The sequence below is a fragment of the Rhinopithecus bieti genome, unplaced genomic scaffold (genome assembly GCF_001698545.2).
Source record: "Rhinopithecus bieti isolate Rb0 unplaced genomic scaffold, ASM169854v2 scaffold_15776, whole genome shotgun sequence".
NCBI lineage: Eukaryota > Metazoa > Chordata > Mammalia > Primates > Cercopithecidae > Rhinopithecus > Rhinopithecus bieti.
In genome coordinates this window covers 281,007-305,518 of record NW_016808836.1, presented here as the reverse complement: position 1 = coordinate 305,518, position 24,512 = coordinate 281,007, and the positions used below count along the sequence as shown (strand labels likewise).

Sequence of the window (24,512 nt, the reverse complement as noted above, 5' to 3'; positions counted from 1 at the left end):
TAATAATAATAATAATAATAATAATAATTAAAAAATCTAAACTCGCAGGCAGGGGCTTTGACTTTCTCCCCTCGGCTGTATTTCCCAGCCGTGGTAACAGTGCCTGGCCCAAAGCTGGCCCCATAAAAGTTTCCTGAATGTTGCGGGATAAAACCTGTACCAACGTCAGGAAATCTGTCCTTGTTAGATGTGGCTAATATACAGTTTGCAAAATAACACATTGGCCCAACATTCATCACAGCTGCTTGTCTAATCCCTCAGCGTGGTAATCGTCTCATCAAGAGAGAAAAGAGAAGCCACAAGGCCAGGGAAGCCACAGTGGTTCAGGTTGCCGCCATCCCATGGTTAGAGGTTTGCCACTAAGCTGGTAGGCTGTGTCACCCTGGTCCAGCACACATGTTCTACAGCCCCCATCTTTGGAAGCAAACTCCAGCATGCCCTTTTGTTTTTTTAGACAGAGTCCTGCTCTGTCACCCAGGGTAGAGTGCAGTGGTGCAATCTGGGCTCACTGCAACCTCCACCTCCTGGGTTCAAGCGATTCTCGTGCCTCACCTCCAAGTAGCTGGGATTACAGGCGTGCACCACCACGCCCGGTTAATTTTTGCATTTTTAGTGGAGAAGGGGTTTTCACCATGTTGGCCAGGCTGGCCTCGAACTCCTGACCTCAAGTGATCCACCTGTCTCAGCCTCCCAAATTGCTGGGATTACAAGCACGACCCACCATGCCTGCTTCCAGTTTGCCCACCGCTCTTCTTCTCTCACTCCTGCCTATCTTCCCCTCCCTTGCATCCATCCTCATGCCCTCATTGGGACACAGAGGCTCCCCAGGCATGGGGCTGCCCACCCCCCACCCCGCCCTCTCCCCGGTGACCCCAGTCCTCACGGGGTTTGTTCTCCTCTGCTGGCCGCTCCTCCTCAGGGTTGTCCTCCTTCTTCTTCACTAGCCGCACTTTCTCCAAAAGGCTCATGAGGCGGCTGCCCAGGGTGGTCTCTTCCTCTGGTTCCTCCTCCTCTCCATCCAGCTGAATTCCTGGAAGTGGTCAAGAAGCGGGGAAATGTCATTCACCAGTTTGCTTATTCACCTGCTCACACACTCACTTCTTCATTTGTGCATATGTGCATGCATGCATTCATGGAGTTTTTCATTTTTTTTTTTTTTTTTTTTTTGACAGTGTCTTTCTCTGTTGCAGTGGAGGGCAGTGGCATGATCTCAGCTCACTGTAACCTCTGCCTCCCAGGCTCAAGCCATCCTCCTACCTCAGCCTCCTGAGTAGCTGGGACTACAGGTGTGTGCCACCATGCCCTGTTAATTTTGTATCTTTTGCTGTAGAGATGGGGGTCTTGCCATGTTGCCCAGGCTGGTTTTGAACTCCTGAGCTCAAGCAATCCTCCCCCTCAGCCACCCAAAATGCCAGGATTACAGGCATGAGCTACCACCCGTGGTCTCATTTACTTCTTTATATGTTCATGTCTTTGTTCATTTATTTATTCTATGAAACATTTATCTTTTAAATCAGTTATACAAATATATTCAAAGAACTAAAGGAAACCATGCCTGAAGAATTAAAAGGAAATATGGGCCAGGCGCGGTGGCTCAAGTCTGTAATCCCAGTACTTTGGGAGCCTGAGACGGGAGGATCACAAGGTCAGGAGATCGAGACCATCCTGGCTAACATGGTGAAACCCCGTCTCTAGTGAAAAATACAGGGAAAAAAAAAAAAAAAAACAACTAGCCGGGTGAGGTGGCGGGCGCCTGTAGTTCCAGCTACTCGGGAGGCTGAGGCAGGAGAATGGCGTAAACCCGGGAGGTGGAGCTTGCAGTGAGCTGAGATCCGGCCACTGCACTCCAGCCTGGGTGACAGAGCGAGACTCGGTCTCAAAAACAAAACAAAGGAAATATGATAATAGTGACTCACCTAGTAGTGAATACTAATAAAAAGGCAGATTGTTAAAATACAGAAATTCTTCTTTTTTTTTTTTTTTTGAGATGGAGTTTTGCTCTTGTCGCCCAGGCTCAAGTGCAATGGCGCAATCTCGGTTCACTGCAACCTCCGCCTCCCAGGTTCAAGCGATTCTCCTGCCTCAGCCTCCCGAGTAGCTTGTACCATCATGCCTGGCTAATTTTGTATTTTTAGTAGAGATGGGGTTTCTCCATGTTGGTCAGGCTGGTCTCAAACTCCCGACCTCAGGTGATCTGCCCACCTCGGCCTCCCAAAGTGCTGGGATTACAGGTGTGAGCCACTGCACCCAGCTAAAATACAGAAATTCTGGAGTTGAAAAATAAAATAACTGAAATAAAAAATTACTAGAGGGGGGTTCAACAGCATATTTGAGCTGGTAGGAGAAACAGTCAGCGAACTTGAAGGTAGGACATAGAGATTATGTAGCCTGAAGAACAGAAAAGTAAAAGAATGAAGAAAAGTGGGCCAGATGTAGTGGCTCATGCCTGTAATCCAGCACTTTGGGAGGCCCAGGCATGCAAATTGCTTGAGCCCAGGAGTTCAAGACCAGCCTCGGCAACATGGCAAACCCCAACTCTACAAAAAATTTAAAAATTAGCCAGGCTTGGTAGCACACACCTGTTCTCCCAGCTACTCAGGAGGCAGGAGGCTGAGGTAGGAGGATGGCTTGAGCCCAGGAGGCAGAGGATGCAGTGAGCTAAGATTGCACCCCTGCACTCCTGCTGGGTGACAGAGTGAGACTGTCTCAAAAAAAAAAAAAGAAAAAGAGCAAAGCAAAATGAAAAAAAGCCTCAGAGACCCGTAGGATGCCATCAAGTGTACCAACATATGCATTATGAGAGACCCAGAGGAAGAGGAAAGGGGCAGAAAAGTATTTGAGTAAGTAACTGTCAAAAATATTCCAACTTTGATAAAAAGTAATTACATATCCAAGAAACTCAACAAACTTCCAATAGGATAAATTCAAAGAGCTCTACACCTAGACATCTCATACTAAATTGTTGAAAGGCAAAGACAAAGAGAAAACCTTAAAAGTCAGCCAAGAAAAAGTAATTCATCATGTGTAAGGGAATCTCAATAAGTCTATTAGCAGACTTCTCATCAGAAACCATGGAGGTCATCCATCTATCCTTCCACCCAGCCAGCCATCTCTCCACTCAGTTCTCAGCCATCCATCCATCCTTCTCCTCATCCATCCATCTATCCAGCCAGCCAATTTTTACCCACTTCTTCTATCCATCAATTCACATTCCCATTCATTTATCTGCTTATAGCCATCCACCCAAATACCCATATAAACATATCCTTCCATGCATCATCTAACTGTTCACTAACACATTCATTCATTCATTCATTCATTCATTCATTCATTCATTCAACCAATAGTTACATAGCACCAATACTGTAGAGGGTTAAGGTCAGGAAATCTTAGGGAAACTTCTGGAGAGGTCTCAAGAGAAAGTTGGTGTAGGGAGGACTCTCTGATCCCCACTCCTTACCACAGTGTGCCAGTAGGTCTTGATGAAAGTCAAGCAAATCCTGTCGTATCTCTTCAGGGAGTGGACAGTCTTCCTCATCTGTACTATCTTTGAATTGCAATAGCATATTGATCTAGGGGAAGGTCAAAGGTTAGAATGAGGGTCTGAGATCCCAAAGCAGGAACTCTGAGATCAGAGATAGAAGATGCAATTGTAAGTTCGTGTCTAAGGTCATGAGTCAAAGTGTGAGTTAATGAAGACTATTTGAGAGACTAGGGCCAGAGGTTTGAAAGGAGTCAGGGTCAGTCTGAGGTGACTCAGAGGTCAGGTTGGTTCACAGAGTAGGAGATAAATGTATCACTAGGGTCAGGGGTCAAGCACGGGTTTAGAGGTTGAGGGTCCTCAGTGATCAGAGTTGGGAGATGTTGAGGTTGGGGTTTAGATAGTAGGAGTGGCCAGCGTCAGGGGTCAGGTGACCTGCTCCTGGGGCGGGGAGCGGAACTCGCGGGTACGTCTTGCAGTCTCCGCTGCAGTCATGCTGAAGGCTTTCATGAGGAGGCCATAGCGGCTCCGCTGGTTGGCCTGGAGCTTGTCCACATAGCGCTCCGCAAAGGCTGCCAGGGACTCCACACGGTGCTGCAACTCTTGGTCACAGAAATATTCCAGCAGGTGGCACATCTGTGGAAGGACAGCCGTGCAGGAGAAATGGAGGTGAGACCATCAGGACTTCCTTGAAACTTCTATTTCTTCCTCTCCCCTCTCCATGGCCCTGCACAGGTCCAGCCAACATCATTTCCTGCCTGGAACCTTAAGCCTGCCTTCACTGGGCATGGTGGCTCATGCCTGTAATCCCAGCACTTTGGAAGGCCAAGGTGGGTGGATCACCTGAGGTCAGGAAATCGAGACCAGCCTGGCCAACAGGGCAAAACCCCATTTCTACTAAAAATACAAAAATTAGCTGGGCGTGGTGGCGTGTGCCTGTGATCCTAGCTACTCAGGGGGCTGAGGAAGGAGAATCGCTTGAACCCGGGAGGTGGAGGTTACAATGAGCCAAGACTGCACCACTGTATTCCAGCCTGGGCGACAGAGCAAAATTCTGTCTCAAAAAACAAACAAAAAAGACTGCCTTCTCCATATTCTCATCTCTATGGAAAACAGATCTTTTCAAGTCAGCGTTGCTCACTGCCATATGCATTTCCACAGCTCCCCACTGCCTGAGGACAAAGTCCAGACTCACACCCCACCTACCCTGTGTCTCCCAGCCCAAATGGACAGAGGCTGAAAAGCAGGAAGCAGCAGCCCACCTGTAACTTCACAGACTCTGGCAACTTCATCTGGAGCAGCCCCTCCTCCAAGCCTTCTTCCTTCTCCCCTTCTGCTGCCTCCTCTTCCTCTTTTTCTTCATCCTCCTTTTCCTGTGCTGTTTCCTCCTCATCCTCCTCCTTCTCCTCCTCATCTTCCTCTTCCTCCTCTTCTTCCTCCTCCTCCTCTTCCTCTTCTTCCTCAGTGAAGACTTCAGGCTCAATCATCTTCAAGATCTGTTTCACATCCTCATCACCAAAGATGCCCATCACCTACAGGACAAAGTCTCGGTTCTTCACTGTGGCCTGCAAGGCCTCCGTCATCAGGCCCTGGCCTCACTCTCCAGACCTGCCCCTCATGCACATGCCAATCATTCCTTCATTGGCTGATCGGATTCCTCCCACAGCAGGAATGGCATCCCCCCGCCTTGCCATCCACCCTCCTTAAGATCCACCCAGCTCCTCACCCTGTGTCCCATCCACACAGCCCAGACCACAGAGCCAAATATGAGTGCCTCTCCCATCACAGGTGAGTGTCCTTTCTCTGAAGCCTAAGCATGTGCTGTGTCCTCTGGCCCAGGACACACCCTACGCCTGCAGAGCTCCCAGCATACACCAGCTCTCAGTCAACACAATGAAGATGCTAACACATGAGGCGAGTCTCACACCTGTAATCCCAGCACTTTGGGAGGCCAAGGCGGGCAGACCACTTGAGGCCAGGAGTTCGAGACCAGCCTGGCCAACATGGTGAAACCCTGTCTCTACAAAAATACAAAAAAAAATTAGCTGGTTGTGGTGGTGCATGCCTGTATTCCCAGCTAGTCAGGAGGCTGAGGCAGGAGAATCGCTTGAACCTGGGAGGCAGAGGTTGCACTGAGCCGAGATTATGCCACTGCACTCCAGCCTGCATGACAGAGGGAGAGTTTGTCTCCAAAAAAAAAATAATAACAATAAAGTTTAAAAGATGCTAACATACAGAAGTAAAGAGGAGTAGACGAGGGCCAGGCGCGGTGGCTCACGCCTGTAATCCCAGCACTTTGGGAGGCCGAGGCAGGTGGATCACAAGGTCAGGAAATCGAGACCACGGTGAAACCCCGTCTCTACTAAAAATACAAAAAATTAGCCGGGCGCGGTGGCAGGTGCCTGCAGTCCCAGCTACTGGGGAAGCTGAGGCAGGAGAATGGCGTCAACCTGGGAGGTGGAACTTGCAGTGAGCCGAGATCGTGCCACTGCACTCCAGCCTGGGCAACAGAGCGAGACTCTGTCTCAAAAAAAAAAAAAAAAAAAGAGGAGTAGACGAAAGGGAAGAAGAGTGAGGGGGAAAGAGACAGATGGATGAATGGAGGGAGGACTGGATGGATGGCTGGATGAATCGAGAGTTGGAATGGTAGAGGTTTGAAGGAAAGATTGAATAAGTGGAGATGATGGAGAGAGTGAAGGAAATGGTGGAGGAGAATGATGGTGGATGGATGAGAGAAGGATAAAGGATGTATAGGTAGGTGGTAGGTGATGGATGGGTTGATAGATTGCATGAGGAAGTAAATAAATATGTGGATAAATAGATAAATTAGTGAATAGCCATGAGGGTAAGGGGGGATGGTTTGGCCACATGGTTTTGGATACGGTTCATGTACGAAAAGTGGGGCCAGGTGTAGTTGGCTCACACCTGTAATCACAGTACTTCGGGAGGCTGAGGCAAGATGATCGCTTGAACCCAGGAGTTTGAGACTGCAGTAGGCTACAATCATGCACTGCATTCTAGCCTGGGGCCATGACCTGTCCTCTCACTAATAAAACAAAATTAAAATAATAAATAAAAAACATTAGGTTGACCAGAGTGTCTCATGCCTGTATCTCAACACGGAGCCAAAGTGGGAGAATAGCTTGAGCCCAGGGAATTCAAGACCAGGCTTGGGCAACATAGTGAGACTCAACCTCTACAAAAATTTAAAAATTAGCTGGGCATGGTGGTGCATACCTGTAGTCCCGGTAATTCAGGAGGCTGAGTAGAAGGAATTGTTAAGCCCAGGAGGTTGAGGTTACGGTGAGCCACTATTGTGCCATTGCACTCTAGCCTGGGTGACAGAGCAAGACCCTGTTTCAAAAACAAACACCTGGGCACGGTGGCTCATGTCTTATAGTTCCAGCACTTTAGGAAGGATGAGGTGGTGGATCTGAGGTCAGGAGTTCAAGACCAGCCTGGCCAACATGGTGACGCCATCTCTATTAAGAATACAAAAAATTACCCGGGCTGGTGGCGGCGCCTGTAATCCCCAGCTACTTGGGAGGCTGAGGCAGAGAATCGCTTTGAACGACAAGAAGTGGAGGTTCAGTAAGCTGAGATGTGCCACGCACTCCTTCCAGCCTGGGAACAGGCAAGACTTCATCTCAAAAAAACAAACTAACAAAACAAAAGATGGATATATAAATAATATTAGATGGTATATGAATAAAGGGTACATGAATACAAGGGTGGACGAAGGATGGGAATGGTAGATGGAGGGTGTGGGATGTCTAAATGGATTTGTGGGTAGGTGGATAGGTGTACATACATATGAATGGAGAGATGGATGGATGGATGAAGGGTAGGTGGGAAACGGAGGAACGGATGGATCTGTGAATGTAGGTATGGATGGACGCATAGGTGGGAGGAGATGATTATAGGACCTATGGAAGGAAAGACAGATTAATACATAAATGGGTAGGTGGAGAGACAAACAGATGGAATGGTGGATGGACTGCTGTATGAATGAATGAAAAGATGGATGGGCAAATAGATTGAAACTTGGATAGATGGGTACATGAATGAATGAATGGAGTGGTAGAGAACAAAAGGACAGAAAGGCAGATGGACTTGTTGATGGAAAGATGATCTACACACATGAATGGATAGGATGAATGGGTGGAGGGAAAGGCGGGTGGAGGACTGATGGATTGATGGATGGATGAATGATGGTTGGTTGGATAGATGAATAGGAAGAAAGAAGAGATGAATAAACATAAATAGATAACAGGTGAGCAGATGGAGGGAAAGGTGAATGAAGGATAGGGAGATGGTGGAAGTATACATAGAAAGGTGGATGGAGGCTGAGCGCGGTGGCTCACACCTGTAATCCCAGCACTTTGGGAGGCCAAGGTGGGCGAAACACGAGGTCAGTAGTTTGAGACCAGCCTGGCCAACATGGTGAAAGCAGTCTCTACTAAAAATACAAATATTAGCCGGGTGTGGTGGCACATGCCTGTAATCCCAGCTACTCTGGGAGCTGAGGCAGGAGAATTACTTGAACCCGGGAGGCGGGGGTTACAGTGAGCTGAGATTGTGCCACTGCACTCCAGCCTGGGCGACAGAGTGGGACTCTATCTCAAAATAAATAATAATAATAATAATAATAATAATACAAAGAAAGGTGGATGGATGTATAGAGGAGGGAAGGAATGGGTGGTTGGATGCATAAATAGAGCAGGATTGATGCACGTATTTCTGGAGTTTTGGGACTGTGGAAGAAGAACGGGACAGAGGGAAGCAGGAGGAAGCCATTACCAGCAGGGTGGACACGAGCTTGAGCACAGGCACAAACTGGAACTCCACGGAGCCCCCGACGGGGTCGCGAGCGTGCTGCCCACCATCGCGCACCGCCTCCCCCAGCATCCTCAGTGCCTTGTCCCGTAGAGCCTCCAGCGGGATGGCGGGGCTGAGGCGGGCCGGAGCCTCTGCTGCCCCAGCAGCTGGCAGAGCCGCCACGAAACAGGGGGCCGAGAAATGATGCGGGGGCCGCAGCGAAGTGCTGACTCCAACTCCCGGTAGGCCGTGCCGGGGGTGACCATTTTCTGTGCTTCTTCCAGGAGGGAAAAGCGTGATGGCGCGAGTCTCAGGCGTGAGGGGTACGATGTATTCAGAGAGCATGGAACGGCGGCTGCGGCAGGCACTTTCGAGGTGGATGCTAATGAGGAGGTCGTAGTAGCCTGCACGCAGTGGGCCTGGCAGGTGCGCGTCCTCCAGGGCGTGCAGCAGCTGAGCCTGGTCGACGTGGCTGCACAGAGCGTGCGCCACGCGATTGTTGCCCAGGGCGCACACAGCGCGGTAGAGGCGCAGGGTGTGCGAGTGGAAGCGCTGGAGGTCCAGGCGCTCGGACAACTCCAGGATGTCCATGCATCTGCAGCAGAGGTGGGAAACAGACAGGGACAGATGAATGAGCCTCCTGCATCCGTCCAGCCACCATCTCTTCCTCCATTTCCTTCATCATTACCCCCCCATTCATTCATCCATCTCTCCTTCAAACCCCTACCATTCCATCTATCAATTCACCCATCATGGGAGAAGATGGGAGAGAGAGACACAGATCCCAGAGAGGCAGAGATGCTTAGATGAGTGTGGAAGGCTGCAGCAGGGAGTTCCAGTGGCTTCCCAGCTTAGGGTTCTGTGAGGACAGTAGAGCTGGGTCTAGGAATCTTTCAATGGTTCTGGAAGTCCCCAAGGGATCTGGGGGCCCCTGGGATAACTCTGGGGTCCCTGGGATGATCTGGGACTTTGTAAGAGTCTGAGAGTCCATGTAGAACATCTGATGTTCCCAAGAGGTGTTTGGGCCCCCAGATTGGGTTTGAACCCCACTCTGGCAGGTCTGAGTACACTGGTTGTGTTTGATTGCCATTGGAATGTAAATTCCAAGGGCAGGACATTTCTGCCTGCTTTGTTTTTGCTTTTATTTGTTGTATTCCCAGCACCTACAACCACACCTAGCACATAGTAAAGTGCTCAGCATTTTTGTTGTTGTTGTTGTTGTTATTTTTTAGTGATGGGGTCTTGCTCTGTCGTCCAGGCTAGAGTGCAGTGGTGTGATCCTAGCTCTGCAGCCTTGAACTCCTGGGCTTAAGCAATCCTCCTGCCTCAGCCTCCCAAGCAGCTGAGACTACATGTGTGTGCCACCAAGCCAAGCTAATTAAAAAGAAAAAAAAAATGTGGGGATGGGTTCTCACTATGCTTCCTGGTGGTTTCAAACCCCTGGCCTCAAGCAACCCTCCCTCCTCCTCAGCCTCCTGAAGTGCTCAGATTACAAGCATGAGCCACTGTGCCCATAAATCTTTGTTGAATGAATACATAAATAAATGGGTGTGTCTGGGGCCCTGGGGATGACTCTGGGTCCCTTTGGACATGTCTGAGCATCCTGAGTTATGTACAAGCAATACTAGAATGTCACTTCACAGGGGCTTGGTGTCTCCAGCCTAGAATACTACCCAGCACATAGGAGGAACCCAGAGCTATTTGTTGAATGGAAGAAGGAAGGAAGGAAGGAAGGAAGGAAGGAAGGAAGGAAGGAAGGAAGGAAGGAAGGAAGTCAGAAACTTCCCAGCTGAGTCTGGGATCGCTCCCATGTTCAGAGTTCTATTTTTTGAGACGGCATCTTGCTCTGTTGCCCAGGCTGGAGTGCAGTGGCGCGATCTCGGCTCACTGCAACCTCCGCCTCCTGGGTTCAATCAAATCTCATGCCTCGGCCTCCCGAGTAGCTGGGATTACAGGTGGACACCACCACAACCGGCTCATTTTTGTATTTTTAGTAGAGACTCTTGACCTTAGGTGATCTGCCTGCCTTAGCCTCCCAAAGTGCTGGGATTGCAGGCGTGAGCCACCATGCCTGGCCATTTTCAGAGTTCCTAAGAGTAATCCTGCCATCCATGTGAATGCGTCTGTGGCCCTAGGTGTGTCTGGATCTTCTGGGATGGGTTTGAGATCTCCATGGGATTCTTAGTCTCCCTGGGTATGCCCAAGAGACTCTAGGGTGCATCCAAGCCTTCCTGAACCATGTCCAGGGATCCTAGGGTGTACTTGGGGCCCCTGGGGTGTTGCTGTGGGTCTGGCTCCCTGAGATGGGTTTGGGGCCCTGTGGAGTGGCTCTGGGCCCCTGGGGTATTGTCTGGGGTCCCTTAGGGTGGGCCTGCGGTCCACTGGGATGGCCTAGAGGCTCCTGAGTTGAGTCTGAATCCCCCTGGGGTGTGTAATCTGGGGATGTCTGAGCTGAGCCTGAGTCCCCTGAGGTAGGTCTGGAGATTCCTGGGGTGTTGCCTGGAATCCCAGGGTTGTGTTGAGGAGGGGCACTGAGTCGGACCCAGACTCCAGAGGGCTTGCAACACCTGCCCACCCCTGCATAGCTGGGCTGGCCCTGACCGGTTCTCCTCGGGGATGTGCAGCGCCATCATGGTCAGCGGCTCCCGGCACTGCACGGCCCAGCCCAGCCGCTCGCCGGCGCGCCTCGTCTCCACCTGCAGGAAGTGGTTGGGCATGCGGCTCCAGGACACTGGCATCAACATCTGCATCTCCAGCCGCGGCGGGCACTGCGGGGCCGGGTTCTTGCACTCGCTCTGGAACATGGCGGCTGACAACGGCATGATGTTCTGAGCGCAGAGAGACACGCATGGGTCAAGATGGCCAGCCCCCTGTGTCCCACCACACCACTTCCTCCAGGGAGACCTCTTGGATTGCCCCCTCCCTTTCAGTGGCTCTGCCTGCCTCGCCTCCCCACACTTCCTGCCTCAGCCTGCCCCCATTAGCGCCCCCATCACGGCACTTGTACCTTCTGCTTCCCCAGCTCAAACTGGATGACGTTCTGGTGGGTGGGCAGGACGAAGACAGCAGGAAATAGCTTTGTGTTGGGTTCCACCTGGCAGGGGAGAAGAGGACGAGGTGAGGAAACGGGTGGGCTGTAAGGGAGGGTTGGCTCTGGACCTCAAACTCTGGGGCCTATTTGCGGGTCCTCATCTGAGCGTTAGAGGCTCCAAAATGGCTCAGAGGTCACCCTTAAACTGTCCCACCTCTGATCCAGCCAGGCCAACCTCCTCCAACTGTGCCAGGGCAACCTGTCATCTGTCTCTGCACACATCACACCCCACACTGGGAATGCCTTTCCCATTTCTCTCCCAAGCATACTCATTCTTCAAAACCCAGAGAGTGCAGTGGCTCACACCTGTAATCCTAGAATTTTGGGAGGCTGAAGTGGGAGGGTCACTTGAGCCTAAGAGTTCAAGAGCAGCCTGGGCAACATAGTGAGACCCCATCTCTACAAAAAAATAAAAAATTAGCCAGGTGTGGTGGTCCATATCTGTAGTTGCAGCTGCTCAGGAGGCTAAGATGAATCACTTGAGCCTGGGAGGTCGAGGCTGGAGTAAGCCATGATTGCACCACTGCACTTCAGCCTGGGTGACAGAACAAGACCCTATCTCAAAACAAAAATTAAAACAAAGAATTCCAGGAAGTGTCCTCAGACTGTCTTGCCCCGCTCCCATCTTTCCAGTGGAGCCCGTCTAGCCAGCTTCCGCCTCCACAAATAACACTGTCTCTGAAGCAGTCTCGCCCGCCAAACCGGATCTAATTGCACCCTGGGACCCAACTCTCAGTTTACAGGAAATACAGGGAACAAAGGAAAATGTTAAAACGCCACCACAGGAATGCACCAGCCAGATCCAGGCTATGGGAAACCAGGCCAGCCCTCTCCAGATTTAATATGCACAGGAAGCCCCTGGGATCCTGTCAAAATCAGATTCTGATTTGGTAGGCATGGAAAGGGGCCTGATACTCTGCATTTATTTAATTTAATTTAATTAATTAATTAATTTATTTTTAGATGAAGCCTCATTCTGTCACCCAGGTTGGAGTGCAGTGGCGCAGTCTTGGCTCACTGCAACCTCCACCTTCCGTGTTCAAGCGATTCTCCTGTCTCAGCCTCCCAAGTAGCTGGGATTACAGGTGCCCGCCACCACACCAGGCTATTTTTTGTATTTTTAGTAGAGATGGGGTTTCACCATGTTGGCCAGGCTGGTCTCGAACTCCTGACCTCAGGTGATCTGCCTGCCTCGGCCTCCCAAAGTGCTAGGATTACAGGTGTGAGCCACCACGCCCGGCCCATTTTAATTTTTTTAAAAGAAGCAGGGTCTTGCTCTGTCACCCAAGCTGGAGTGCCGTGGTGCAATCATAGCTCACTACAACCTCTGCCTCCCAGACTCAAGTGATCCTCCTGCCTCAGCCTCCTCCAGAGTAGCTGGAGCTGCAGGTGCCCACCACTAGACCCAGCTAAAGATCCTGCAGCTCTGACAAGCTCCCAAGTGATGCTGATCCTGCTGGTTGGTCCAGGGACCACACTTTGAGGAGCAAAGTACTACAGGACAAATAGCCCGGTTCCTTCAACAAATACATTTCTAGGGGGAAAAAGAACTAGAAAGAAGAAGTGGAGCGGGAAATCTACATATGAAATGAAACTCAAGGTACACAGCAACCAGCTAAAATATATGACCCTGGGTCAAGTATGGTGGTGCAAGCCTGTAATCCCAGCATGGGATTATATGCTGGGATTACATGGGAGGTGGAGGTGGGCAAATTGTTTGAGGTCAGGAGTTCAAGACCGGCCTGGGCAACATGGCAAAACACTGTCTCTACAAAAAATACAAAAATTAGCCTGGTGTGGTGGTGCGCGTCTGTGCTCCCAGCTACTTGGTAGGCTGAGGTGGGAGGATCGTTTGATCCCAGGAGGTTGAGGCTGCAGTGAACCAAGATTACACCACTGTGCACCAGCCTGGGTGACAGAATGAGACCCTGTCTTAATAAATTAAAATAAATAAATAAATAGGGTTGAGTACGGTTGGCACCACTGCACACTAGCCTGGGTGACAGAGCGAGACTCTGTCTAATAAATTAAGATAAACAAATAAATAAATAAGGTTGAGTAAGGTTGGCACCACTGTGCACCAGCCTGGGTGACAGAGCGAGACTCTGTCTTCATAAATTAAGATAAATAAATAAATAAATAAATAAATAAATAAATAAATAAATAAAGGTTGAGTACGGTTGGCACCACTGTGCACAAGCGTGGGTGACAGAGCGAGACTCTGTCTTAATAAAATAAATAATTAAATAAATAAGGTTGAGCACGCTGGCTCACACTGTAATCCCAGCACTTTGGGAGGCTAAGGCGGGAGGGTCGCTTGAGCCCAGGAGTTCAAGACCAGGCTGGGCAATATAGCCAGACCCCGTCCCTACTAAAAGTACAAAAATTAGCTGGGTGTGGTGGTGCACACCTGTAATCCCACCTACTTAGGAGGCTTGAGCCTAGGAGGTGAGGGTTGCCGTGAGCCAAGACCATGCCACTGCACTCCAGATTGGGTGACAGAGTGAGACATTGTCTCAAAAAATAAGATAAAAATAAATAGTAGATAAAATAAAATATATGACCCTACTTAGATTCTGATTCAAACAAAGAAATGATAAAAGACATTTTGGGACAACCAAAGAAATCTGAACACAAACTAGATATTTGATGATATTTAGAAACCATATTTTTTTTCTTTTAGGTGATAGTGCTACTGTGGTTATGCTCTTTAAGATCATCCTTATCTTTTAAAGATACATACTGAAAAGAGATGAAACTATCTGATGTCTGCAATTTCCTTCAAAATTATCCAGTGGGTGTGGAAAGGAGGTAGATATAAAAAGATGAAACAAGTCAGGCGCAGTGGCTCATACCTGTCATCCCAGCACTTTGGGAGGCTGAGGCAGGAGGATTGCTTGAGCCCAAGAGTTGGAGACAAGCCTGGGCAACACAGCAAGATCCTGTCTCCACTAAAACTAAAATAATTAGCTAGGCAGGGTGGTGCACATCTGTAGTCTCAGCTACTCAGGAGGCTGAGGTGGGAGGATCACCTGAACCTGGGAGGCAGAGGTTGCAGTGAGCCGAGATTGCACCACTGCACTCCAGCCTGGGTGACAGAGGGAGATCCTCTCTCAAAAAACAAACAAACAAACACAAAAGATGAAACAAGATTGGCTGTGAGTGGGTGAGAGTTGAAGCTGTGTGACAGGGGCATGGCAGTTCGTTATACTATTCCATTCTTGCATATGTTTTTAATTCTTCATTTAACATGAAGTTTTAGCTAGGAGCGGTGGCTCACGCCTGCAATCCCAGCACTTTGGGAGGCTGAGGCAGAAGGACTGCTTGAGACCAGGAGTTTGAGACCAGCCTGGGCAACATAGTGAGACCCCATCTCTACCGTAAATACAAAAAAAATTAGCTGGGCGTGGTGGCACGTGCCTGTGTTCCCAGCTGTTTAGGAGGCTGAAGTGGGAGGATTGCTTGAGCCCAGGAAGGTCAAGGCTGCAGTGAGCTATGATCTCACCACGGCACTCCAGCCTGGGTAACAGAGCAAAATGCTGTCTCAAAAAATAAAAATAAAAAATAAGTCAGGCACAGTGACTCACACCTGTAATCCCAGCACTTTGGGAGGCCAAGGTGGGGAGATCGCTTGAGCCCGGGAGTGAGAGACCAGCCTGGGCAATATGGGGAAAACCCACTTTTACAAAAAATACACACACAAAAAAAAATTAACTAGTCAAGGTGGTGCAACCCTATAGTCCCAGCTACTTAGGAGGCTGAGATAGAAGGATTGCTTGAGCCTGGGAAGTTGAGGCTGCAGTCAGCTGTGATCACACCACTATACTCCAGCCTGGGGGACAGAGTGAGGCCCTGTCTCCAAATAAATAAAATAAAATGCAATAAAATTCCATAGCCAACAATGGATGCCAAAAAATTAAAATAAAGTTGTACAAACCCACCTTAGATAAATTAATGGATAAGTAGCTTAATATGTGATAAGGCCAATATCTGCAAAGTTGATAGCAGATTCCTGGGGGTGGGTACAGGGTGTTATCTACATAGTTCCTTCAATTTTGCTGTATAGTTGAAAATTTTCAGAATAAAATGTTGAAAAGGAAAAGGCCACCTTAGGATTCTGGCCCATCCTAGTGTGTTCCCTGGTTGGAGAGAAGTTGGTGACTGGTGTCACCCAGCCCAAGAGGGAACAGAGACCTCTTTGCAAGGTCAAGGCTGGACTCTGGCTGAGTGTGGTAGCTCATGCCTGTAATCCCAGCACTTTGGGAGGCCAAGGTGGTTGGATCACTTGAGGTCAGGAGTTTGAGACCAGCCTGGCCAACATAGCGAAATCTCATCTCTACTAAAAATATAAAACTTAGCCGGCTGTCGTGGTGCACTCCTGTAATCCCAGTGACTTAGGAGGCTGAGGCAGGAGAATCCCTCTAACCCAGGAGGCGAAGGTTGCGGTAAGCCAGGATCATGCCATTTGCACTCCAGTCTGGCCAACAGAGTGAGATTCTGTATCTCCTCCAGTCTGGACCTTAGCTTCATGGAAGTTTCAACAAGGTGGCCTCCCAGCGACCTCTTGAGGACAGCCTAGGAGCTCTTTTTGTTCCACCTCTCTGAGGTCTAGTCTCAGGGGACATCTGTAAGGGCTGTCCTGGGATGCTGGGACATGAGGATGCTCTCACTAAGTTGCTGTGGTCTGGACTCACCTGGAAAAAGGTGTTGCTCTCTTTGCCATTGGCTGTAAAGGTCATTAAGCCAGTAGCCAAGTCCACCAGGCACCCAATGACAAGATCCGTGTGGCTGATCCGGCCCTGCTGCCCGGGACTCACAAAGTCCCCACCCCACACCATGTAGCAATTGCTGCACTTGAGGCTGCAGGAGACAGAAGCGGTCACTGCACTCCTCATCTGAGTAGCTCTGGACCCTGGACACCCCCTTCCCCAAGCTCCCGGAAACACACAACCTCAGAGTCCCATTCCCAAACGCCCGCCCCCTGCAGACCTGAGCACTGAAACCCCTCGCCCCAGACACTGAGCTCTTCGGAGCTGGGATTCTTAGTAGCTGGTGCAGTGGGGAGTCAGGATGGGGGTGGGGGTCTGAAAGGAGGAAAAGGAAAGGAAGCAGGAGGAGAGAGAATGAGATTACAGAGAATGAGAAGGGTGAGATGCAACAGGATGAGAAGGAAAAGGAGAAAATGGAATAGGAGAAATGGAGAAAGAGGAGGAGGAGGAGAAGAAAAATACCAGGGCAGGAAGAGAGGAGAAAAAAGAGGAGGGAAGCGTCCGAGCTGGGTGCCCAGTGCCCCAGAGCATCCTCCTGCTCCAGAATGTTCCCAGGTCCCACAACCAGGCAGCCACAGAGCTGGTGTAGGGAGCACCCACTGCCTCCTGCCCTCCCCACCCTGCACCACCCACCTCCCCGCAGTCCCAGCACCTGCTGTGGATGTTGCCTTGTTCATCCCCCATGGTCACCGTCACGACCCGGACCTTGCTGAGGTCGAAGCTCATGTCATGCTGATGGTAGTCAGGAGTGACCCAGCCCACCCACACACAGCTGGGCTCCTGTCCGGCAAAGACTCTCACGGAGTAATAGTACTGGGGACACAGGAAGGGAACCAGTGGTAAGTCTGGAAGTCTGGGCACTCGGGCTCCCTGGGACTTGAAATTGGTTTCCCTGGACCGTCGGGTCCTCTGGGAGTTTAACAGGAACTTGTTGAATCTGAGACCCCCACCCCCTGGTTATGTCTGTTTCTGTGTCAATTTGTACAATTCTATATTTAGGAGTCCCTTGGGAATATTGTGTGACAACGCCATGTTTGGGTTCCTCCCAGGTTACAGCAGACTGACAAATAAATAATTGCAGGCCGGGCGAGGTAGCTCACGCCTGTAATCCCAGCACTTTGAGAGGCTGAGGCAGGTGGATCACCTGAGGTCAGGAGTTTGAGACCAGTCTGACCAATATGGTGAAACCCTATCTCTACTAAAAGTACAAAAATTAGCCGGGCATGGTGGCGGGCGCCTGTAATCCCAGGTACTCTGGAGGCTGAGGCAGGAGAATCGCTTGAACCTGGGAGGCAGAGGTTGCAGTGAGCTGAGACTGTGCCACTGCACTCCAGCCTGGGTGACAGAGCGAGACTCCATCTCAAAATAAATAGATACAAAAAATAATCAAATAATTGCTCACAAATAGCACCGACTGTGCTAAGGTCTTTTTTTTCTTTCCTTCTTTTTTTTTTTTTTTTTTCTGAGTTACGGTCTCCCTCTGTCACCCAGGCTGGAGTGCAGAGGCACCACCATAGCTCACTGCAGCCTCAAATTCCTGGATTCAAGTGATCCTCTCACCTTGGCCTCCCAACGTTCTGGGACTACGGGTGTGAGCCACAATGCCAGGCCTGTTATTCTAAGGTCTTTACACAGATGAACTCACTTCATCCTCCATATTGGGCAGGTATAATTTTTACCCCATTCTACTGATGGGAAACCATAGCACCTCCATAGGACAGAAGGCACAGAGCGGTGAAATGACTTGCCCAAGTGGCACCCAGGCGGCCCATGATCCTAACCTCGAGGTCAGGGATCCCCAAACCCAGGCTGTGGACTGGCACCATGATCCAAGCCATCTAGGGTGAGCACTCCTTGTAATAATCTACAGCTGGGAGTGGTGGCTCACACCTGTAATCCCAGCACTTTGGGAGTCCGAGGCAGGAAGAACATTTGAGGTCGGGGATTCAAGACCAACCTGGCCAACATGGTGAAAGCCCGTTTCTACTAAAAACACAAAAATTAGGCCAGGCACGGTGGCTCATGCCTGTAATCCCAGCACTTTGGGAGGCCAAGGCAGGCAGATCACGAGGTCAGGAGTTCGAGACCAGCCTGGCCAATGTGGTAAAACCCTGTTTCTACTAAAAATACAAAAATTAGCCAGGTATGGTGGCGTGTGCCTATAGTCTCAGCTACTCGGGAGGCTGAGGCAGAAGAATCGCTTGAAGCCGGGAGGCAGAGGTTGCGGTCAGCCGAGATCGCGACACTGCACTCCAGCCTGGGTGACAGACCGAGACTCCATCTCAAAAAAACAAAAAACAGAAATTAGCTGCGCATGGTGGTAGGAGCCTGATATCCCAGCTGCTCAGGAGGCTGAGGCAGGAGAATCGTTTGAACCCAGGAGGCAGAGATTGCAATGAGCCGAGATCGTGCCACTGCACTCTAGATTGGGCAACAGAGCAAGACTCCATCTCAAAAAAAAAAAAAAAAAAAAAAAAAACAGAATCTATGCCTGATGATCCGAGATGGAACATTTCATCCTGAAACCATCCCTCCGCACATCCCCACATCCCCGGTCCATGGAAAAACTGTCTTCCACAGAATTGGTCCCTGGTGCCAAAATAGTTGGGGAGCACTGCACTAGGCTGTCTGTCTATGAAATATTTTGGATTTGGGGAATCCCAAAACTATATTAAGACAATTATGAATTTTTGTTCCCAGTAATATATTAGAGTAGGTATTACATTGAAGGTACTGTGTTTATATGGGTGAGCCCAAATGTTGGGGTCCCTAGTCTGTATTTGCTTATGCCCTGGCTTTGGGGATCCCCGGGAGTTATATCAGTGTGCTGTGCACCTCTACTGTACCCCCTGCCATTTGTGGGCCAGTAGCTATATGGATTTAGGGGTTCAAAGGATTAAATCCGTGTGTGCCATATTTTGTGAGTTTCTAGTGTATATTGGGGAGTCCCCAGTGTAAGGTGGGCAGTTACTGGGGGACTGTCACACTAAACTTGGAAATTCAGGAGTGCCTATGCTATGCGGGGGGACCTCAAAATTGAGGGTTCCTGATCCACACCGTGGTGGTGTTGAGGATGATCTCAGGGTCATCGCGGTTGTCTGCAGGCACCACATCGTGAGGGAGCCGAGGCAGCGTGGGGGTGGCCGGTGGTTGGGTCATCATGGCGACCTTCTTGGCCTTGAATAAGAAGCTGGTGGTGGGAGGAGAGGCGCCGTAAGAACCAGCTTTCAAGCCCAGCCCTCCACATCCGGCTTGGATACACCCTGCAACATTCATGCCCCCCACATTCATGCTCCCCACATCCGGCTTGGATACACCCTGCTGCTAATACCCCAGGTATGGCCTCTAGAAGGCTGGCTTCCCACCTACTCCAGCCTAATCCGTTCTGGAAGTGTTGTGCTCTGCGCTTGTGGAAGCTGAGTTACCCAAATTAAAGGTGCCTTCTGGGAATATGGAGGTCCCCACTGGGGCATATGGGGGTCCCCCTAAGTCAGCATTTCCCACATGCATTTCTCATATGGGTGCTAAATGCACTTGGAAAAGGATAAGTCTTCATTGTGCGGCACTGTTTGGTACACTGCAAGGCAGGTGGAACCGCGGGGCCCCCGCTGAGCAGCAGCAGCCCCTCCTAAAATGTAATGACCACAAAGACTCCATCATTTCCAAACATCCACCAAGAGACACAATGGGTTTTCAATTCCATTGAAAACCACTGCTATCGTACGTATCACCTGAGGTCAGGAGTTTGAGACCAGCCTGGCCAACATGGTGAAATCGTCTCTACTAAAAATACAAAAATTAGGCAGATGTGGTGGTGCATGCCTGTAGTCCCAGATACTCAGGAGGCTGGGGCAGGAGAATTGCTTGAACCCAGGAGGCAGAGATTGCAGAGAGCCGAGATCGTGCCATTGCACTCCAGCCTGGGCAACAGAGCAAGACTCCATCTCAAAAAAAAAAAAAAAAGGAGCCAGGCATGGTGTCTCACACCTGTAATCCCAGCACTTTGGGAGGCTGAGGTGGGTGGATCACCTGAGGTCAGGAGTTTGAGACCAGCCTGGCCAATATGGCAAAATCCCTTCTCTACTAAAGATACAAAAATTAGCCAGGCACGGTGGTGTGTGCCTGTAATCCCAGCTACTCAGGAGGCTGAGGCAGGAGAATCACTTGAACCCGCGAGGCAGAGATGGCAGGGAGCTGAGATTGCACCATTGCACTCCAGTCTGGCAGCAGGACTCCATCTTCAAAAAAAAAAAAAAAAAAAAAAAAAAACAAAACAGGAAAACCACGTGCCATCGTAGGGAAAAGCAGATTTAATACCTTCTCAGAATCTCCCTTTAAGTTAGCTTTTGGGGGGTACATTTGTGACACAGAAAGGATCCCCATTTAGAAGACCACTGAGTGTTCACTGGGATACCTTAGGGTGCAGTAAACTCTCCTACGGAGATACTGAAGTCCCTTTTAGTGTCCACGGATGGTAAGGTCCATTGGGCGAAGCCCTTTGGGGCCCTCCAAGTACTGAAGGATAATAGAGTTCTCCATACAGATAGTAGGGTATGCAATTATATATCCTTGAGGACATTAGGGCATCCCGGGAAAAAATGGGGTTCATTGGAGACATGATAGGATTCATCATGTATTCATCAAGAATACAAGGAGTATTCTTACTCCACTTATCATATATGGGGCTACTTTCGGGTACAATGGGGGTTTCTCAGGTTACTGTGGCTGCCTACTTACCGGGTCCCAAGGCAGCCCCCAATCCCCACTCTGGGCCCCCTCGACTCACCCTCTCTTCTTGTTCTTCTCGGTGGTGGCGTCCTTCTCATTCTCAGCCCTGGCGGGCTGCGCCTCTCCCCCCGCCTGCGGGGTGCCCCCGGGGGCGCCCTCCTTCGCAGTCCCTTCTTTGCCGTTCTCGGCCTCGCCCCAGCCCCCAGCTGAGCGGCGCAGGTTTTCGTAGTCAGGGTCGGGTTCCGCCGCCCGGGCCTCATCCTCGGCGGGGGGCTGCAGGCCGGGGGGTGCCAGCGGGGTGGCCCCTGCGGTGCAGCGGAAGTGCTGGTGGAACTGGACTGGGAGGCTCAGCCGCAGGAAGAGCATCTCCACCAGGCTGTTCTGGGAGCCCCAGGTGCGGTGGGTCAGACGCAGACAGGGAGGCGTGTCCACAGTGCCGTCCACTCGGGCTACCTGGGGTGGCAGGGAATGGAGCACTGAGCTGGGCAGGTGGGCTAGGCCAGGCCGTTGGTCCCACACCTGGTCACCCACGGAGCCACCATTAGGCCATAGAGCACCCGCGTGGGAATTAGTCAAGGGCGCCCCCTCCTGCAGGCGGATGAAGCTCCCGGCTGGGTACACCGCTGGGCCCTGGGGTACTTGCAGCCCTCTGCAGCCTTTCTTTGGGCATCCTGTACAGTGGCAGCCCCGGACATACACTGGAATCAATTGGGGTAACTTCCAAAACCTACCTACATCCATCCAACTATCCATTCTGTCATTCTGTAACCAGGCAACTCAACTTCAATGTAATGTTTTTTGTTTTTTTTTTTTTTTGAGACAATCTTGCTCTGTAGCCCACGCTGGAGTGCAGTAGCAGGATCTCCGCTCACTGCAACCTCCACCTACAGGGTTCAAATGATTCTCTTGTCTCAGCCTCCTGAAAATTTGCCCCAAAACTGTGCGTACAAGATTCTTTGTTCTCCGACTTCTTCTTTTTTTTTTTTTTTCTTGAGACAGAGTCTCGCTCTGTCACCTAGGCTGGAGTGCAATCGTATGATCTTGGCTCACTGCAACTTCTGCCTCCTGGGTTCAAGCACCAGCCAACATGCCTGGCTAATTTTTGTATTTTTGGTAGAGACAGGGTTTCACCATGTTGCCTAGGCTGGTCTTAACCTCCTGAGCTCATGTGATCTGCCTGCCTCAGTCTCCCAAAGTGCTAGGATTACAGGTGTGAACCACCACCCCCAGCCAAGTTTCCCCTTTTTAAACCCTTGCTTTCCCCCACAAATTTGAAGTGGTTGCTTTGGATGGGAATCCGGTCACTTCTCCATGACTAGTTTTGGTGAACAAAGTCATTCTCTTTCTATCAGACCTTGATCTTGTTAACTAGACTCTGTAACTGATGAGCAACTGAACCTGTGTTCAGTTTACAATTCCACGAATAGCAGCCGGGCACAGTGGCTCATGCCTGTAATCCCAGCACTTTGGGAGGCTGAGGCGGGCTGATAACCTGACGTCAGGAGTTTGAGACCAGCCTGGCCAACATGGTGAAACCTCATCTCTACTAAAAATACAAAAAATTAGCCAGGTGTGCTGGCGCGCGCCTATAATTCCAGCTACTAAGGAGGCTGAGGCAAAAGAATCGCTTGAATCAGGGAGGTGGAGGTTGCGGGGAGCTGAGATCTTGCCACTGGCCTCCAGCCTGGGTGACAGAGCGAGACCCTGTCTCAAAAAACAAAAAACAAAAACAATGGACTCTTAAAAGTCTTCTAGAGACTCGGTAAACAATGAAAGTTGTTCTCTTTAGGGCCAGGCGCCGTGGCTCACGCCTGTAATCCCAGCCCTTTGGAAGGCTGAGGCGGGTGGATCACGAGGTCAGGAGATCAAGACCATCCTGGCTAACACGGTGAAACCCCGTCTGTACTAAAAAAATACAAAAAATTAGCTGGGCGTGGTGGCAGGCGCCTGTAGTCCCAGCTACTCTGGAGGCTGAGGCAGGAGAATGGCGTGAACCTGGGAGGCGGAGCTTGCATTGAGCCGAGATTGCGCCACTGCACTCCAGCCTGGGTGACAGAGCGAGATTTAGTCTCAAAAAAAAAAAAAGACAAAGTTGTTCTCTTTCATGCCCCTCCTCAGGTTAACCTCTCCAAGGACCAGTTGCCAAGATGAACCTAGGTACTCCTTGGCAGCCAATGAATTTGCCCCAAAACTATGCATACAAGATTCTTTGTTCTCAGAACCTTTTTTTTTTGTTCTTGAGACTGAGTTTTGCTCTGTCACCCAGGCTGGAGTGCAATGGTGCAATCTTGGCTCACTGCAACCTCTGCCTCCTGGGTTCAAGCGATTCTCCTGCCTCAGCCTCCCGAGTAACTGGGATTATACGCACCCAGCACCATGCCTGATTAATTTTTTGTATTTTTAGAAGGGATGGGGTTTCACCATGTTGGCCAGGCTGGTGTCAAATTCCTGACCTCAGGTAATCCACCCACGACGGCCTCCCAAAGTGCTGGGATTACAGGCATGAGCCACCCAGCCCGGCCTGTTCTCAGACTCTTTAGGAGTTTCTTTTCTATCCTCTTTCTCCGCTCTGTCTTATAAATCTGGTTTCTGCCTTCACTCTTTTTTCTTAGAGACAGGTCTTGCTCTGTCACCTGGGCTGGAGCGCAGTGGTGCAACCACGGTTCACTGCAGCCTCGAAATCCTGGGTTCAAATAATCCTCACACTTCAGCCTCCCAGGTAGCTGGGACCACAGGCACATACCACCATGCCCGGATAATTTTGTTTATTCTGTGTAGAGACAGGGTTTTGCTATGTTGCCCAGGCTGGTCTTGAATTCCCAGGCTCAAGTGATCCTCCCACCTTGGCCTCCCAAAGTGCTGAGATTATAGGCATGAGCCACCGCATCCAACCAGCCTTTGCTCTTTAGCGATAGTCTACTGACTGATGTCCCTCCTGTGATTTGCATTCAAGGTAACTAACAATGTCTTTGAGTTATTCCTTCATAGTAACCAATTTCCCAACTTAGCACACCACAGATCCGCTCTGCCTGTTCTTGAACTTTCTGTGAATGGAATCCCACAGCCTGTGCTGTCTTGTCTCCGGCTTGTTCTACTAGACATTATGTCTGAGATTCGTCCACATGGCTGTGTGTATTTCCATGTATTCATTCTCACTGCTGTGTAGCATGCTGTGCCTTGGGCTGGGGACATCTGGTAGTGGCAGGTGTCAGGAACTCTGCATCCACTCTGCAGTACTGCCCCGTCCCAGCCACCTCTAAGGTCCTTCTGACTGCACTCTCACCTCCTACAATCTACTGCCAATAGGGACCTTGCCAAAACTCAGACCTCAACTGGACGTTCCCATACTTAAAACTCGTTTTGCAGGGTCCTTTTGTTTTGTTTTGTTGAGACAGGTTCTTGCTCTGTCGCCCAGGCTGGAGTGCAGTGATACAGTCTCAGCTCACTACAACCTCTACCTCCTGGGTTTTAAAAATTATTTATTAGGCCGGGCGCGGTAGCTCAAGCCTGTAATCCCAGCACTTTGGGAGGCCGAGGTGGGTGGATCACGAGGTCAGGAGATCGAGACCATCCTGGCTAACACGGTGAAACTCCGTCTCTACTAAAAATACAAAAAAAAAAAAAA

General features: G+C 50.2%; 1 protein-coding gene across 1 annotated transcript in view; it reads right to left on the bottom strand.

Annotated features, from left to right (window-relative positions):
• The window catches only part of RYR1 (ryanodine receptor 1), a 165,376-nt gene that overhangs the window by 99,359 nt on the left and 41,505 nt on the right, over nucleotides 1-24,512 (bottom strand). The window contains exons 28-38 of the mRNA XM_017887349.1: nucleotides 20,946-21,340; nucleotides 19,217-19,349; nucleotides 16,812-16,972; nucleotides 16,085-16,250; nucleotides 11,307-11,393; nucleotides 10,901-11,127; nucleotides 8,282-8,894; nucleotides 4,744-5,013; nucleotides 3,917-4,117; nucleotides 3,461-3,572; nucleotides 884-1,030 (exon numbers count right to left, since the gene is read on the bottom strand). Of these exons, the coding sequence (XP_017742838.1) occupies nucleotides 884-1,030; nucleotides 3,461-3,572; nucleotides 3,917-4,117; nucleotides 4,744-5,013; nucleotides 8,282-8,894; nucleotides 10,901-11,127; nucleotides 11,307-11,393; nucleotides 16,085-16,250; nucleotides 16,812-16,972; nucleotides 19,217-19,349; nucleotides 20,946-21,340 (2,512 nt within the window). The remainder of the gene's footprint in view (nucleotides 1-883; nucleotides 1,031-3,460; nucleotides 3,573-3,916; nucleotides 4,118-4,743; nucleotides 5,014-8,281; nucleotides 8,895-10,900; nucleotides 11,128-11,306; nucleotides 11,394-16,084; nucleotides 16,251-16,811; nucleotides 16,973-19,216; nucleotides 19,350-20,945; nucleotides 21,341-24,512) is intronic.